The sequence below is a fragment of the Lagopus leucura genome, unplaced genomic scaffold (assembly GCF_019238085.1).
Source record: "Lagopus leucura isolate 7727_CA_CO unplaced genomic scaffold, USGS_WTPT01 Super-Scaffold_100001, whole genome shotgun sequence".
Taxonomy (NCBI): domain Eukaryota; kingdom Metazoa; phylum Chordata; class Aves; order Galliformes; family Phasianidae; genus Lagopus; species Lagopus leucura.
The window spans coordinates 21493119-21507890 of NW_024962262.1; the positions used below are offsets into that span (position 1 = coordinate 21493119).

General features: G+C 37.7%; 1 protein-coding gene across 5 annotated transcripts in view; it reads right to left on the minus strand.

The window, feature by feature from the left end:
• The window catches only part of PCDH9 (protocadherin 9), a 681046-nt gene that overhangs the window by 350187 nt on the left and 316087 nt on the right, over positions 1-14772 (minus strand). The window contains exon 5 of one of the 5 annotated variants that reach the window (XM_042868517.1): positions 5322-5345. The exons of 3 other annotated variants lie outside the window; for them this stretch is intronic. In XM_042868517.1, coding sequence (XP_042724451.1) covers positions 5322-5345 — 24 coding nt within the window. Of the gene's footprint in view, positions 1-681; positions 711-5321; positions 5346-14772 lie in introns of all 5 variants that reach the window. One more of the 5 variants, XM_042868515.1, reaches the window with a different exon arrangement.

Sequence of the window (14772 nt, forward strand, 5' to 3'; positions counted from 1 at the left end):
ATACTAGTGTGAAAACATCAAAAATGTCTTCTGCTTCCTATTTCCAACTTCTCAAGTGCTAATTTATCTGTTGCTTGCAGTATATTTTTCTATTTCGCTTTTCACACTTAAATTTTACCTAAAAGTATTTGCTATCAATATTTAATACTTACAAAAGCACTTCTTGTTCCTCTCATGCTTCAAAATGGAATCTTTTGTTAATAAAATACATTAGATATACATTTGACACAATTAATAGGACTTTATATCATTATTTATTTTTTAAGTAAGGAATTGCTTCTTCCATTCTCCTCTAAAAAGCCGTAAAACATTAGGAAATCATCATTACCAGAGTGTCATTACACTTCCACTCATGTTCCAAAAAATGGTATTTCTGGTGGTGACAAAATAATTCGGAGCATCTGTCCTTGGACTTGGACATTCATGAAACAAAGATTTATTTTACTTTTGTTGACCTTAATTTCACCTCAGTCAGTATAACCTTTTGGGTTAATAACTCCTGATGCTCACCTCTACAGAAGTCAGTATCACAAGAAGTAGGTGATAGCATCAGCTTCAGCTAAAGCTGAAAAATAGTTTCTATTATAGCTACCTGTTTTCAAACTCCCTCTCTTATTGTTGCCTCAAGAGCACTCTGAATAAGGTGAAGCATTCTGAAATCTGTCCTATTCCAGTTATTACTCTATAATATGATTTTGTGTTTTTGTCTACTGATGGGAAATCATGGATAAAGTAGACATTATACTTGAAGGAGCTGTCTAAAGATTTTACATTTATTTATAATTGTGATAACAACTTCTGTCAATGAATAGCTTTATCCTTTATTTTCAGCATTTGGTCTCAGTAAGAACTACATGCAATGAATATCTTCTCTGCTGACACTGGCATACTGTGAAAGTTTCTGTTTTTAAGTTTCTTAAGCAGGTGATTCCTTGAAAGCAATAGCACATAGCTGTTGTGCAATATTGAGTTTGTTGTGTGTGGACTCTTGGCTCTCTACCCTGGACTTTAGGAGAACTGACTTTGATCTCTTCCGGGACCTACTTGGAGCTATCCCATGGGCTAGTGTGTTAGAAGGTAAGGGGGCCTGTGAGAGATGGTCAGCATTTAAAAAGCTCTTCTTCCAAGCCCAGGATTGGTGTGTCCCTGTGAGCAAGAAATCAGGAAAGGGTGGCAGGAGACCTGTGTGGATGAGCAAGGAGCTCATGCACAAACTCAAAGGGAAGAAGAAGGTCCACAAAATGTGGAAAAAGGGGTCTGACAACTTGGGAAGAATACAGAAATGTTGTCAGGGCCTGCAGGGATGTGATGAGGAAGGCTAAAGCCCGTCTGGAATTGAATCTGGCCAAGGTGATAAAGGATAATAAAAAAGGCTTTTTTAAATACGTTAACAGTAAAAGGAAGACTAGGGAAAATGTGACTCCCCTACTAAGTGAGGGGGGTGTTTTGATAATGGGGGATGCCAAGAAGGCAGATCCCAAATGCCTTCTTTGCTTCTGTCTTCAGTGAAAAATCTCTCCCTCGGGAATCCCAGACCCTGGAGGTTAGTGAGAGTGTCTGGGGAATGGAAGACTTCCCTTCAGTCAGTGAAGAGGCGGTCCAAAAATGCCTAGGCAACACCAATGTTCATAAATCTGTGGGACCGCATGGGTGCTGAGGGAGCTGGCAGAGGTGATTTCTGAATCGCTCTCTTGGAGCGTCTCGGAGAGGTCTTGGATAATGGGGGAGGTGCCTGAAGACTGGAGGATAGCCAGTGTCACTTCGGTCTTCAAAAAGGGCAAGAAGGAAGACCCGGGTAATTATAGGCCTGTCAGCCTCACCTCTGTCCCTGGAAAGGTGATGGAACAGCTTGTGCTGGATGCCATCTCCAGACAACTGGAAGAGAAGGGGGTTATCAGGAGTAGTCAGCATGGGTTCACCAAGGGGAGGTCATGCTTGACCAGCCTGGTAGCCTTCTATGATGTTGTAACTGGCTGGGTGGATGGGCAGAGAGCAGTGGATGTAGTCTACTTTGATTTCAGCAAGGTGTTTGATACTGTCTCCCACGATATCTTTATAACAAAGCTGAGGAAGTGTGGGATAGATGAGTGGACAGTGAGGTGGGTTGAGGATTGGCTGACTGGTCAAAAAGGCCAATGGCATTCTGGAGTGGATTAAAAAGAGCATGTCCAGCAGGTCGATGGAGGTGATCCTCTCCCTCTACTCTGCCCTGGTAAGGCCTCATCTGGAGTAATGTGTCCAGTTCTAGGCTCCCCAGTACAAAAAAGATGGGGATCTCTTGTAATGAGTCCAGTGGAGTGCCACAAAGATGGTGAAGAGCCAGAAGCATCTTCCCTATGAAAAAAAGCTAAGTGAACTGGGTCTGTTTAGCCTTGAGAAAAGAAGACTGAGAGAGGAACTGATCCAGGTCTATAAATATCTAAGGTGTGGGGGGCAGAGTGGTGAGTTCAGACTCTTTTAGCAGTGTGTGGAAACAGCCAGAAACTGCAGCATAGGAAGTTCTGCACAAATGTGTGCAAGAACTTCTTTATGGTGAGGGTGACGGAGCACTGGAACAGGCTTCCCAGGGAGGTGGTGGAGTCTCCTTCTCTGGAGATGTTCAAGACCTGCCTGGATACCTACTTGTGCGACCTGATGTAGGGAACCTGCTTTGGCAGGAGGGTTGGACTTGATGATCTCTTGAGGTCCCTTCCAACCCCTATTATTCTATGATTCTGTGATTCTGTATCAAAAAATCGCAGGTCATTAAGTTACTAAAAAGTTTTCACATTTCCATGACTTGAAGAAAAATTGTATGGCTTCTGTTTTCTTTCAGATATTTAGTTAAGAAACTTTTATTAATTTATTCCAGAAAGAAAATAAACATGGCATAATGTATTAGAATACAGTAAAACTGTACTAAATACAAATATATATACGTGTGCGTGTGCGTTGGGTGGAAATGTACTTGAGACTTTGCCTCTGTTTTCTCAAAAGACCCAACCAAAAGGCCAAATCAAAGTGAGGTCTAATTTATCTAACCTAGCTCTTCACAAAAACTTGGCTCTTTTTCACGGTAGTATCACTCTCTTTAAGAAAAACTCTCCAAGCGTTTTTCCATGCTCACCAGTTACTCGTATAGTATACTGGGGCTCTTCCCTAAATTGTTTAGAATACACATCTGTCAGTATGTTGTCGTTTGTCTTAGTTTCAGCTGGGATTAAATTATTTTCTTCAGAATCATAGAATCATAGAATCACAAGAAACAACCTATAAGATCATCTGGTCCAACCGTCTCCTCATCACCATTGCCACCACTAGCACTAAACCATATCACGCAGCACGTCATCCAGACGCCTTTTGAACACTGCCAGGGATGGCGACTCCACCACCTCCCTGGGCAGGCCATTCCAGTGCCTGACCACTCTCTGAGAGAAAAAGATCTTCCTTATGTCTAATCTAAACCTCCTCTGATACAAATTGCAGCCATTTCCCCGTGTCCTGCTCATTGCCTGGGAGAAGAGGCCAAATCCCTCTCCACCACAACCTTCCTTCAGGAGGTTGTAGAAGGCAATGGGGTCTCCACTGAGCCTCCTCTTCTCCAGACTAAACAATCCCAGCTCCCTCAGCCGCTCCTCATAAGACTTGTGCTCCAAACCCCTCACCTGTTTTGTTGCCCTTCTCTGGACACGCTCCAGGACCTCAACATCTTTCCTGTAGTGAGGGGCCCAAAACTGAACACAGTACTCGAGGTGCGGCCTCACCAGCGCTGAGTACAGGGGGATGATCACCTCCCTGCTGCTGCTGGCCACACCATTTCTAATGCAGGCCAGGATGCCGTTGGCCCTCTTGGCCACCTGGGCACACTGTTGGCTCATGTTCAGCCAAGCATCAACCAACACCCCTACGTCCTTTTCTTCACAGTCATCCAACCACTCATCCCCAAGCCTATAACACTGCGTGGGGTTGTTGTGGCCAAAGTGCAGGACCTGACACTTGGCCTTGTTGAACCTCATCCCATTCACCTCAGCCTAGCGATCCAGCCTGTCTAAATCCCTCCGAAGGGCCTCCCTACCCTCAGGCAGATTGACACCACCTCCCAGCTTGGTGTCACCTGCAAACTTACTGAGGGTGCACTCAATCCCCTCATCTAGGTCATTAGTGAAGATATTAAACAAGACTGGCCCCAGTACCAACCCCTGGGTGACACCACTTGAAACGGGTTGCCAGCTGGACTTAACTCCATTCACCACTACCCGCTGGGCATGGCCCTATAGCCAGTTTCTTACCCAAAGGAGTGTATACCTGTCCAGGCAACAGGCAGCCAGTTTCCCCAGAAGAAGCCTGTGAGAGACCATGTCAAAGGCTTTGCTGAAGTTTAGGTAGACTACATCAACAGCCCTTCCCTCATCTACCAAACTGGTCACCCAGTCATAGAAGGAGATGAGGTTGGTCAAGCACAACCTGCCTTTCACAAACCCGTGCTGGCTGGGCCTGATCCCCTGGACACAGCGTACATGCTGTGCAATCTCATCCAAGATGATTTGCTCCATAACCTTCCCGGGTACTGAGATCAGGCTAACAGGCCTATAGTTCCCTGGATTCTCCTTACGGCCCTTCTTGAAGATGGGAGTCACATCAGCAAGCCTCCAATCCTCTGGGACCTCTTCAGTTAACCAGGAGCGCTGATAGATGGCTGAGAGGGGCTCGGCAGTCACCCCGCCAGCTCCCTCAGCACCCGAGGGTACAGCCCATCCGGTCCCATGGACCTGTGACAATCCAGATGGAGGAGAGGCTCTCTGTCTCCATCAGAATCGCTGGGGGCATATTCTGAGCAGTGTCCCAGACTTCCAGATTGGGTCATAAAAAGCCCAGAGGATAACTGGTCTGGCTATTAAAGACAGATGTAAAGAAGGCATTGAAGACCTTAACCCCCTCCTTGTTCTCAGTGACCATATTCCCTGCTGCATCAAGTATAGGATGATAATTATCTTTGGTTCTGATGTCTGATATGATACTATGTTCTGGTTCCGGGAGAAAAAAACTGTTGATAATGCACCAGTGTTTATATTTGCTAAGCAGAGTTGTACAAAGCCAAGCCCATTCTCACCTGAAGGCCCAAAGAGCTGGGGGGGAAGAGAATTAGAATACCAGACTTAAAATGGCCAAAGGGATATTCCATGGTGGCAGCCCTTCCCCATCTAGTGGCCCAGTCTGGCATTGGGTAAATTCCAGTCACTCAGCAAAAGCCAGAACACTGGAGTTCTACAATAGCCTTGGCTGAAACCAGAACACATTACTTCAAAAGTAGCAAGTCCTCCAATGGTAGAAAATTCTAGGACATGAATAGACATGAAAAGACGTCTCTTCTATAGAACTCTCTATTTCCCTGTGTTGCTTTCTCTAAAGTAGAGTACCAAGTTACTATTTCACAAGAAAAGGGAGGAAATACATTTGAATGCCCCAGATTAATATTGGGATTATAATAACTATCATATAGATTCAGGGGTAAGAAGAATGAAATTTCAGGAATGTATTTTTTTTCCCCAGTATGTGCAGGATGGACCATCACAGTCAGTTACTTCTTTGAAGTTAAAGAAAAAAAAAACATTTTTCCCACTTTAAAGTACTCGTTTAATACTTTGCTTTCATTTTATGCAATTTTTTTTAGCAACAGAGATCTGCAGTAGCTCTCAAGTTGGCAATTAAACTTCAAGCAGGAAATCGTACTTATTATTCTTGTAAGAGAAATTGAAGAATTCTAAAGGAAAAGGAATTACATGCAAGAGAGAGCCAATTTGTAATTTAATGTGCAATGTAAATGGCACTTCTCATCCTTGAAGTCTGCCCCTCCCCTTATCAACTACAGTTAATAATATTAAACATAAATGGACAACTGTTCTTCTGTTAAGAAAGGAGGAAATGTATTGCTGGAGCTATTCAAAACTGCAGAAAAAAATCTACACTGTTATTGACTTCAACACAACTTTGCATTTAAGTCCCCAAACTTATGGGGAAAAAGGAAATTTTCTAACGGCAAAAACATACCCTACAGACACAGCATGCATCCATGGCAATGATAATTCTGATTTCAATTAGAACTTACTTGCTCTCTTGTGCCTCATTTTTACAAGGAAAATAAAATTGAGAAAGGCATTGCTGTGATTAGCTCCTAGAGCCACCTTTTCTGAGTAGTCTGAAGTGACAGCCACAGGGGTAAAAATGATTGTACTAAAATGTCTACTAATGAGGCCCCTGTAGTACTGCTCCAAGAAGGACCATTATATGCTACATTTGTCAATTTCATCTCTTTGACTTTCTTTTTATCATCTGGAAATACACTGATTAAAAGAGTTGTGTTTTTTTAAAGCATTATTCTTGTTTAACCTTCATAATAATGCTCATTGCCTTCCTGTGCAGCTAAAATGTTCCAAATTAAAGCTCCACACTTCCTACTGACTTATGCTTAGTTTCTTTAGATACACAGTTTATGATAACAGTGCACAAACTTCTGCTGCATGTAGAAAGGAAAACATGAAAAATACCTGCAAATTTCCTTGTTAATGCAAAGCAACGAGTGAAATGAAAAATAATAAAACTTATTCTGTTTGTGTTGAAGGCAACATGAGTCCTATTACCTCTGCAATGATCAAATAAACAAGGGAAGGAAATAAAAATGAAAATAAATTTTTAAAAAAATATATTTAAAACATAATTAAGATAGAAAATAAATATCAGAAAGGGGAAAAAACAGAAGGAGTCATAAGGAGAGGCGGTAGGTGTTTAGATGACTAAAGAGGAAAACAAAAGTTGATTTCTTAATACGAAAAATGACAGAAATTAAGTGCCTAATTCTATACTTTCTACAAGAAAAACAGGTATGAAAAATTAAAATTATTGCACGTGCGGTTCTTAAGAAGCATGATTAACTTGTGTACAAATTACATATCAGTTACATTCTAGGGAAAAGGTAAGGTTCTCCAGGAACAGGCAAAATCTCAGAATCACAGAATTGCAGGAGTTGGAAAAGATCTCAAGAGATCATCAAGTCCAACCTGCTGTAAGGTTCCCTACAATAGGTCGCAAAGGCAGCTTTTCTTTCTGTCTCTAAAACTGTAACGTTAAGGAGCAACTGCTTCTATTGTGTTGAAATCTAATGGCAAAGAGAAGTCCAGAATTGACTAGAAGGTCAAATAGGTAACACAGGCTCAAATTTCAAAAGAAGTACTGACACACAGTACTGAAGCTTGTTTTGTGCTTGTCTCATAACAATAAAAGGCCACAATCTTTTAATAATTATAGACTACTATAATAGACCTTTAAGCAAGTGTAATGTGACTTTTAGAAATATCATTAAGTCTCTAAGAAGTTGATTTTAAAACTAAAAAAAGGGGAGGGGGGAGAGATGAGGAAAATAAGTGCATATATATTTTTTTTTATTCACTTTTTTTTTTTTTCAAACATTGGCAGCTCAAGCATGTGTTTATTATTAATTGTAATATTTAAGAATTCTCTCCAAGCTAATCCAATCTTTGCATAAATATTTTTGATGGATTACATGGAGCTAACTGAAATAAGGACACATCAGTCTTGATTAATTCTGCTGTTTTGTCAGCTTTTGAAGGATGCGTGTTTTTTAGAGACATGCAGCTTGGAATGAGAAGTATGGAGTCTTGATAAAAGAGAGTGAGAATGAATGCTCGCTTTTATCTTTTAATGGAGAAATTATAGTGTTTCTTTTCTGTCTTTAATGCATTAAAATTTTTGTATTGTCTCTAACCAGTAATGCCAATTAGAGTTTAAGTGTCTTGTTTTTTCCCTTTGGTTTGCTCACTCATTCTCCAGACAACAGTGTCTTTTCCTGATGAAATTACTTCATACACCTGATCAGATAGTGTTTTACAGACTTCGTGTAATGACTAGACTTCCTCATCAAGGAATACTTTATACTTTAACTGTATCCTTTCAATGGAAATACAATTCCATTATAAAAGAATCAGTCTGTTTTTACCAAACTATAATTATTGTATTTTCCAAGATTCTAACAGTAAATTAATTCAAGCATATATGTTACTCATCATATATGTATGTTACTGATGGTGGGAATGAGTATTGAAAAGCCTCTAGTACTCATAGTACTGAATTTAAAATTATGTAATGAGTTTAGATTTTTATGTCTGTTAAATATTTTGGACTCTATAGAGATAGTAGGTTATTCTTCTCTTTATTAGGTGAAGTCTGCAACAGTTCCTTTCATCTGCCAGTTTCCAATTATTAAAATGGTAGAGATTTTTTTGATCCATAATATTAAGTTGCTACTTATGAAAGTTTAGTGAAAGTCCCATTCGTTCCGGATGAAATAAAGATCTAAATCCTTAAATCAGCTTCTGTCTTTTCTGGATGTGAAAATATAAAAGCAGTCACTGGAGATATATGGTAATCCCTTTCGCATATTATCTGTTTAGTTAAGTCATTACTTCTTTTTTATCATGCTTCATCCAAACTCTTTCAGAATTTTGCCTGGCTCTTTGCCAAGTGAGACACAGACAAGACATTCTGTCCCTTTGGTCTTAATCAGAAAAAGCAGTCCTTTCATACAGCCCCCATCTTTATCTAGCTTGCTGAAAGGCCAAGAGTTAGCAACTGTAAATCACAGAACTATCTGCTTTGGAAATAAATCAGAAACAAAGCCAGTGTGGGTCTGTAATCCTTTTTAATCAATTGAAATGCCTTTTAATGAACATATACTACAAGAGCTCAACTGTTCCTGTTCTGTTGTTAAACAAGAATTACACCAATATTTTGATTTGCTGTATAAACTGTAGCAGTGCATACTAACCAATGTAGTCCAGTCTTACCTGTAATATAAAATATCTGTAAAGCAGCAAGTAGCGCTACTTTATATGTTATCACAGCACGCAATCCCAGGACTACATACTAATTTCAATTTGATTCACAGTACTGTACCCCCCAAAGACAGATTAAGAAGTATTAATTACTTTCCTGTAGAGCTTTTTCATCCCTTTATAAAACCGATAACTCCTGACCATTAACTATTCTTCCATCTCTTACACTACATTCTCTTTTCCCTAGATGTTCTCTAACTTTCCTAACTTTTCACACTAATGTCAGAGTCTGACTTGTATAGATAATTAGTAATAGTTTATTTATTTAAATATTAAACTGGTTGTTAGTCTATTAGGCCATAGACAAAAATAAAAATAAAAATAAAAATAAATTAAAAATGTCTAACAGTAATGTTAATTATCATAGGGAATGTGATTAAATACACTATAGTTTACTTTCTCTAAATAACTTGTTGAATATCTCCATTTGTGACCAATTATCCAAAAAGCCTCTTTTCACTAAAACATTTCCCCTTTTTTCATTATTTAGTTCACAGTGTAACTATGCCAGTTCTTCAAATTTATGTAAATCACATTCAAGTATTTATGAGTTACTATGTTTATACTGATAAGCTGTTGTGAAAATTGTCTCAAACACTATTTGAATTACTTAATTCTGAAGTATGACTGCAAAAAATGTGGGTCACTACTAAACACTAAAAATACTGAGAAAATACAGGTCTGATAAGTAGGAAAGGCATAAAAATGACAATACTGAAAGTCAGATTATCATTTTTTTTCTTTCCTTTTAAAATCTTTCAGTTAATTTTCTTTATCTAAGTTTAAATTTTGACTGATTTTAGTAAATTGCCCTAGCAATATTACATTCTCTTGGAATAGTTATGTGAGTTTTAATGTTTCACACTGTTGACTGGAAGGGATTTGCCTGCTTGGGAAAATGCCAGAATTTGCATTTTCATAAAGATATGTCAAACAATAAACTTGCTTAACATCCTGTGACAGATTTGGTGAAACTGTGTCATGTAACTGTATTACTGCACTCACTATCCTTTTCTGCAGTAACTGTTTTAAGAGAGACAAAACTAAAAACAAATTCATGCATTAATTTCTTTTTCAGCTGTAAGCTATAATTATAAACTATAAAATCTGTTTCTGTAGTGCCGTAACTCAGATAATAATCCAATTCAGGTTGGATATTAGGAAAAAATCTCAGAAAGAGTAGTGAGATATTGGAAAGGACCGCTCAGGGAGGTGGTGGAGTCACTGTCCCTGAAGACGTTAAAGAAAAGTGTATACATGGCACTGAAGGACATGGGTTCATGGGCATAGTGGTGATGAGTTGGTGGTTGGACAAGGTGATCTTAGTGTTCTTCTCCAACATTAATGGTTCCATGATTCTACGGTTTTTAGAACTGCAGTATTCATGAGGAAATCTGTCTGAAATTTAACACCTAACCTAAAGATGACACAGTTTGAGGGAATAAAAAGGACCTGAATTTCATCTACAAAGTGGAAAAAGGAATCTGTTCAGGAAGGCAGATGCAATTAGAAAGAGGTGAAAAAATCAAATAGATAATGATGACAAGGTAACAAGGTGTAGTGTGCAGGCAACATCTTACATTTTATGAGTCTTTTCACTTTAGATATTACTTGTACTGTTTTACCTATTTCAGGTTTATCTGCTGTGCTCTAAATGGGATGGAATATTGTTGGCCCAATGTAACTTAATTTTAATATGTCTAGTATCGCAATTCATTTTTGTACAGAATGTATGAAAAGTTACCTGTAGATACATAGGATATATTTGTCCTGATGCTTTTGACAGACAAAAAGAACAGTGCAATCCGTTGGAAAGAGAGTACTACACTATGGTCACTTGAAAAGAGAAACAGGATTAAAAACCCAAACTCAACAACTAAATTAAAAGCCATTAACTGCATTTGAAAATATTACCCTAAAAAATGTATAGCAGCAGTAAAAATTATTAGAAAAAGACTGAGAGCTATCATAATCTTAATAATCTTAATTAAAATGCAAGCATGTGCCTTCTGTATTCAATATATTAAAACTGGAAATATTAAGTCAATACAAGAAAAAAAATAATAAAAACAGTAACAAAAACAAAACAACTGTACTCAGTAAAATAAAATAAAATGAACAATCCCTACGTTTTGGATATATTGTTCCAGAGAAAGTCTCTGGGTCTTAATCCTTAATCATTGCCTATAGGAATTCTTAATATCACGTGAAGTATATAACCAGTTAAGGAAGCACTGTGGAAGTCAAGCAAAGCAAAAAGATATTTTATAGTTCATCAGCTTTTCAAATGGAGCATAGAGGTACTGAGAACATTTATTTGATCTTTGCCTCCATAGTTGCAGAAAATATAACAAGCTTACAAGATCTTGTATTTTGCTGAATTGCAAAAGAGTACGTCAGAAGTTCTTCCCTGTGCAGGGTCAGAAAGTAACAAAATAAACAGTCAAAAAACCTGGCAAGGCAACCTGCATTTGAATGCAGGAATCCTCTAAAGCAGTGATCATTACATTTTTCATATGATTTCTTGGTTTTATCCACTGAAAAGTTTCAGACAAAGGATACAATTTCTGCTCTGATTATTTCTTCTTTGCTTTCATTCTTTTGTTTGCTGGACAATAATGAAGCTGGTCATGTACAGATAGACATGCTGGAGCAAACCATTCCATAGTAGTTGGCTATGCCAGCTTTCAGATACAACTGAAGCTAATTTATGGCAGCTTAGAATGCTATCTTTTCTCACAAAACCGTACTCCTCCTTTCCACCCTTTCCTTTCTTCAGAAATGGCATGAAGAAAGTTACAATGGCTTAGGTAAAGTGTGCTCTATGATAAGGCACCAGTGTACAGAAGGTAATTCCTTATACAAATCCAGTCATTATTCAATACTGAAATGTCACTATCTTCAGAAGGAAACAGTACATGTCAATGACAGATACCTAATTACCTTCATATAATCATACATGATGGATTAAATACAGGTGCACCACAAACTGTAAAAGCACCAAAATCATTCGACTTTAAAAAAAATGTCATTACAATTGATTGAGATGCTTAAAATGTTTTTTTTTGTTTTTTTTTTTTGTTTTTTTTTGTATAGCTGTTAAAAATACACAATTAAAAACTTCCTGAGGTCTGTTATTTGCTTATGTTTTCTTGATAAATAGTACAGCCTTTAGGATATAGCCAACCATTTGCTATGAGGAATGTGATCTTGCTTAGAAGTATATTTGCTACATTTGAGTTATAAGAGTATTAATTAATAAGAAAGTGTATTTAACACCCCACAGTTGAAATTTGTTTGTTTGTTTGTTTGTTTCCTTTTTCTCTTTTCTTTCTTTTCATGTTTATTACATTAACTTTTGGATTTTAAAATTCATTTTCAGACACTATAAACCTACAGTCTTCATTTCCAGCACCTTCAATCTAAGGATAGTCTATTTCAAACTTGTTTAGGGCAAAAATTCTTAGACTAAATTGTGCTAAGCAGAATGACTAGGAGAGAAAAGATAGAATAGTAACCTTGCTGCTGTTTTTTTTTCTTACTGAGAAAGTACCTTTTCTATCAAGTTTCAAATTCTTTTTTTCTTCCTTCCTTTCTTTTTCTCTCTCTTTTTTTAAAAATTTTATTTTTTATTTTTAATATAATATATAGAACAAGATACACAACTTTCCCCTAAAAAGCCTCCAACAGAGATCAGTAAAAAGTAGAATATTTTCTGACAGATGCTCTTGCAAACTTCAGCATGCCAGCTAAGCCATAGTTAGCTACACTTTGAAAACCTCCTGGAACATGAAATTGTCCTTTTTCTAAAGATACCATCTCCAAGAGCTCAGACGAGAGGCAAGGAGACTGAAAAGATCCAAGAGATGCAATATGGAGGGAAGGAATGGCTGGCAGCCATGTGAGCTGGCAAACTCTTCTAAAGGAAGGACTGGTATGCCTCTTGTCATAAACAAGGCCAGGCATGTCTAACCTCTTCCCTGTCAGGTGGTCCGGCCCAGCCTCAGGTACCCATTCACCACTCAATAAAAACCAAGCATTAGTGTGCAATCAGCCAGGCTGAAACCAGGACATAAGGAATGTGTAATGCAATGTTAAGTTATAGCAAATGATTATACTCATTTTGATACACTGGCCTAATACAGTCTGTGAACAGTGAAAAATAGGCATCCTTGATTTCTAATATGACAAAAGAATTTAAGAATAGGTTTCAATAATTTTTTTTTTTTTTTGTATATTTGTGACTATTTTTCTCAACATAAATACATTACCTGCAAATTTTCAAACTGAATGTAGAGTTACAAACAGATATTCAACACAAAAAAACTGATCATGTCTCCTTAGCAGACTGTCATAAGTCCTCTCTTATATCCCTTGCTTCATAATTGTGCTTTATTCATATCACCACTTTTTGGCACCAAATACATTTGTGAATAACTTTTCAAGGATGAAGTACAGGAGGAGCAAAATTTCACCAAAAACCTCTGTCACACCCCTTGAGAACTCACTAAAAATTGCAACCAGTTCCACTAAACCAGACTAATGCATCAGTTTTACAAAAACTAGATCAAATATTGCACTACCTTTACATTTTCATAGAATCATGGAATCACAGAATGGTCTGGGTCGAAAAGGACCTCAAAAGTCATCTAGTTTCAGCAGTTCTGTCACAAGCAGTTGTCAACCACTAGACCAGGCTGCCCAGAGCAATATCGAGCCTGGCTTTGAATGCCTTCAGGGATGGGGCATCTACAACATCCTTGGGCAACCTGTTCCGGTGCATCACAACCCTCTGAGTGAAAAACTTCCTTATAATATCTAACCTAAACCTCCCATCTTGGTTTAAATCCATTCCCCTTGTCCTTTCACTATCTACCCTCATAAACAGTCACACCCCCTCCTATTTATATGCTCCCTTAAAATAGTGAAGGCCACAATGAGGTATTTCTGGAGCCTTCTCTTCTCCAAGCTAAACAAACTTATTATTTTATTATTATTATTTTATTATTATCATTATTGCTTTAATAAAAATGTACTTTAAAAATGTTTTCTTACTTTTATATATTGACTCTATTTTTTATATCCAGCCCAAGACAATTCCTCACTGCTCAATGTGGTCCAGGCAAGCCAAAAGGTTGGACATGAGAGAAAACTCTGAAAAATAAATGGATAATAAAAGCTAATGGATTCAGCCTTTCCTACTAAAGGTAGAAGACCAATGACTTATGTCTTCTCTACAGACTTAAGTACCTCTGGAAGGATGAAATTCCTGCTGGAAGTACTTCTTTGCTAAAGCTGGCTTCATAAGTGAAATTAAGTGTACATAGAATGACATAGAATGACATATCCTAGCCTTAATCTAGTAAATTAGTACCTGAGAAAACAAGGTTCTAAATAAAGAACTGCCAAGTGAAAATTACCCAAACCTTCACCTATAGATAATTTTGCTTTTGTAAACTGACATACAATGTAGTTGCTACTTAAGAATTTGTCTATTTATCAAGTTGCAGAAGAATCTATTTGTATGTCAGTAGGTAAACAATTTTACTACTTAAAAAGCCTTAAATTCTAGACCCCTGATCATCCCCGTTGCCATATTATCTCTTGGATCTATTTATTCTGGACAATTTCAACAAACTTTCCACTAGAAAATCTGACACAGAAGGATTCAGGCATGAGTGCTGTTGACATGAACCACTTCTAGACAGACCCAGACATCTAAATGTGGTACTCCTTCAAGTAACACAATAGGCATGGTGTGTTTAAAAACCAATTATTAAATGAAAGGCATAAAATAGTTAGATATTTATATTTTTACTGATTTACTTATTTTAATTTCCTGAAATCATTTGAGGACAAAATGCATCATACTACTGTCCAGATAGAC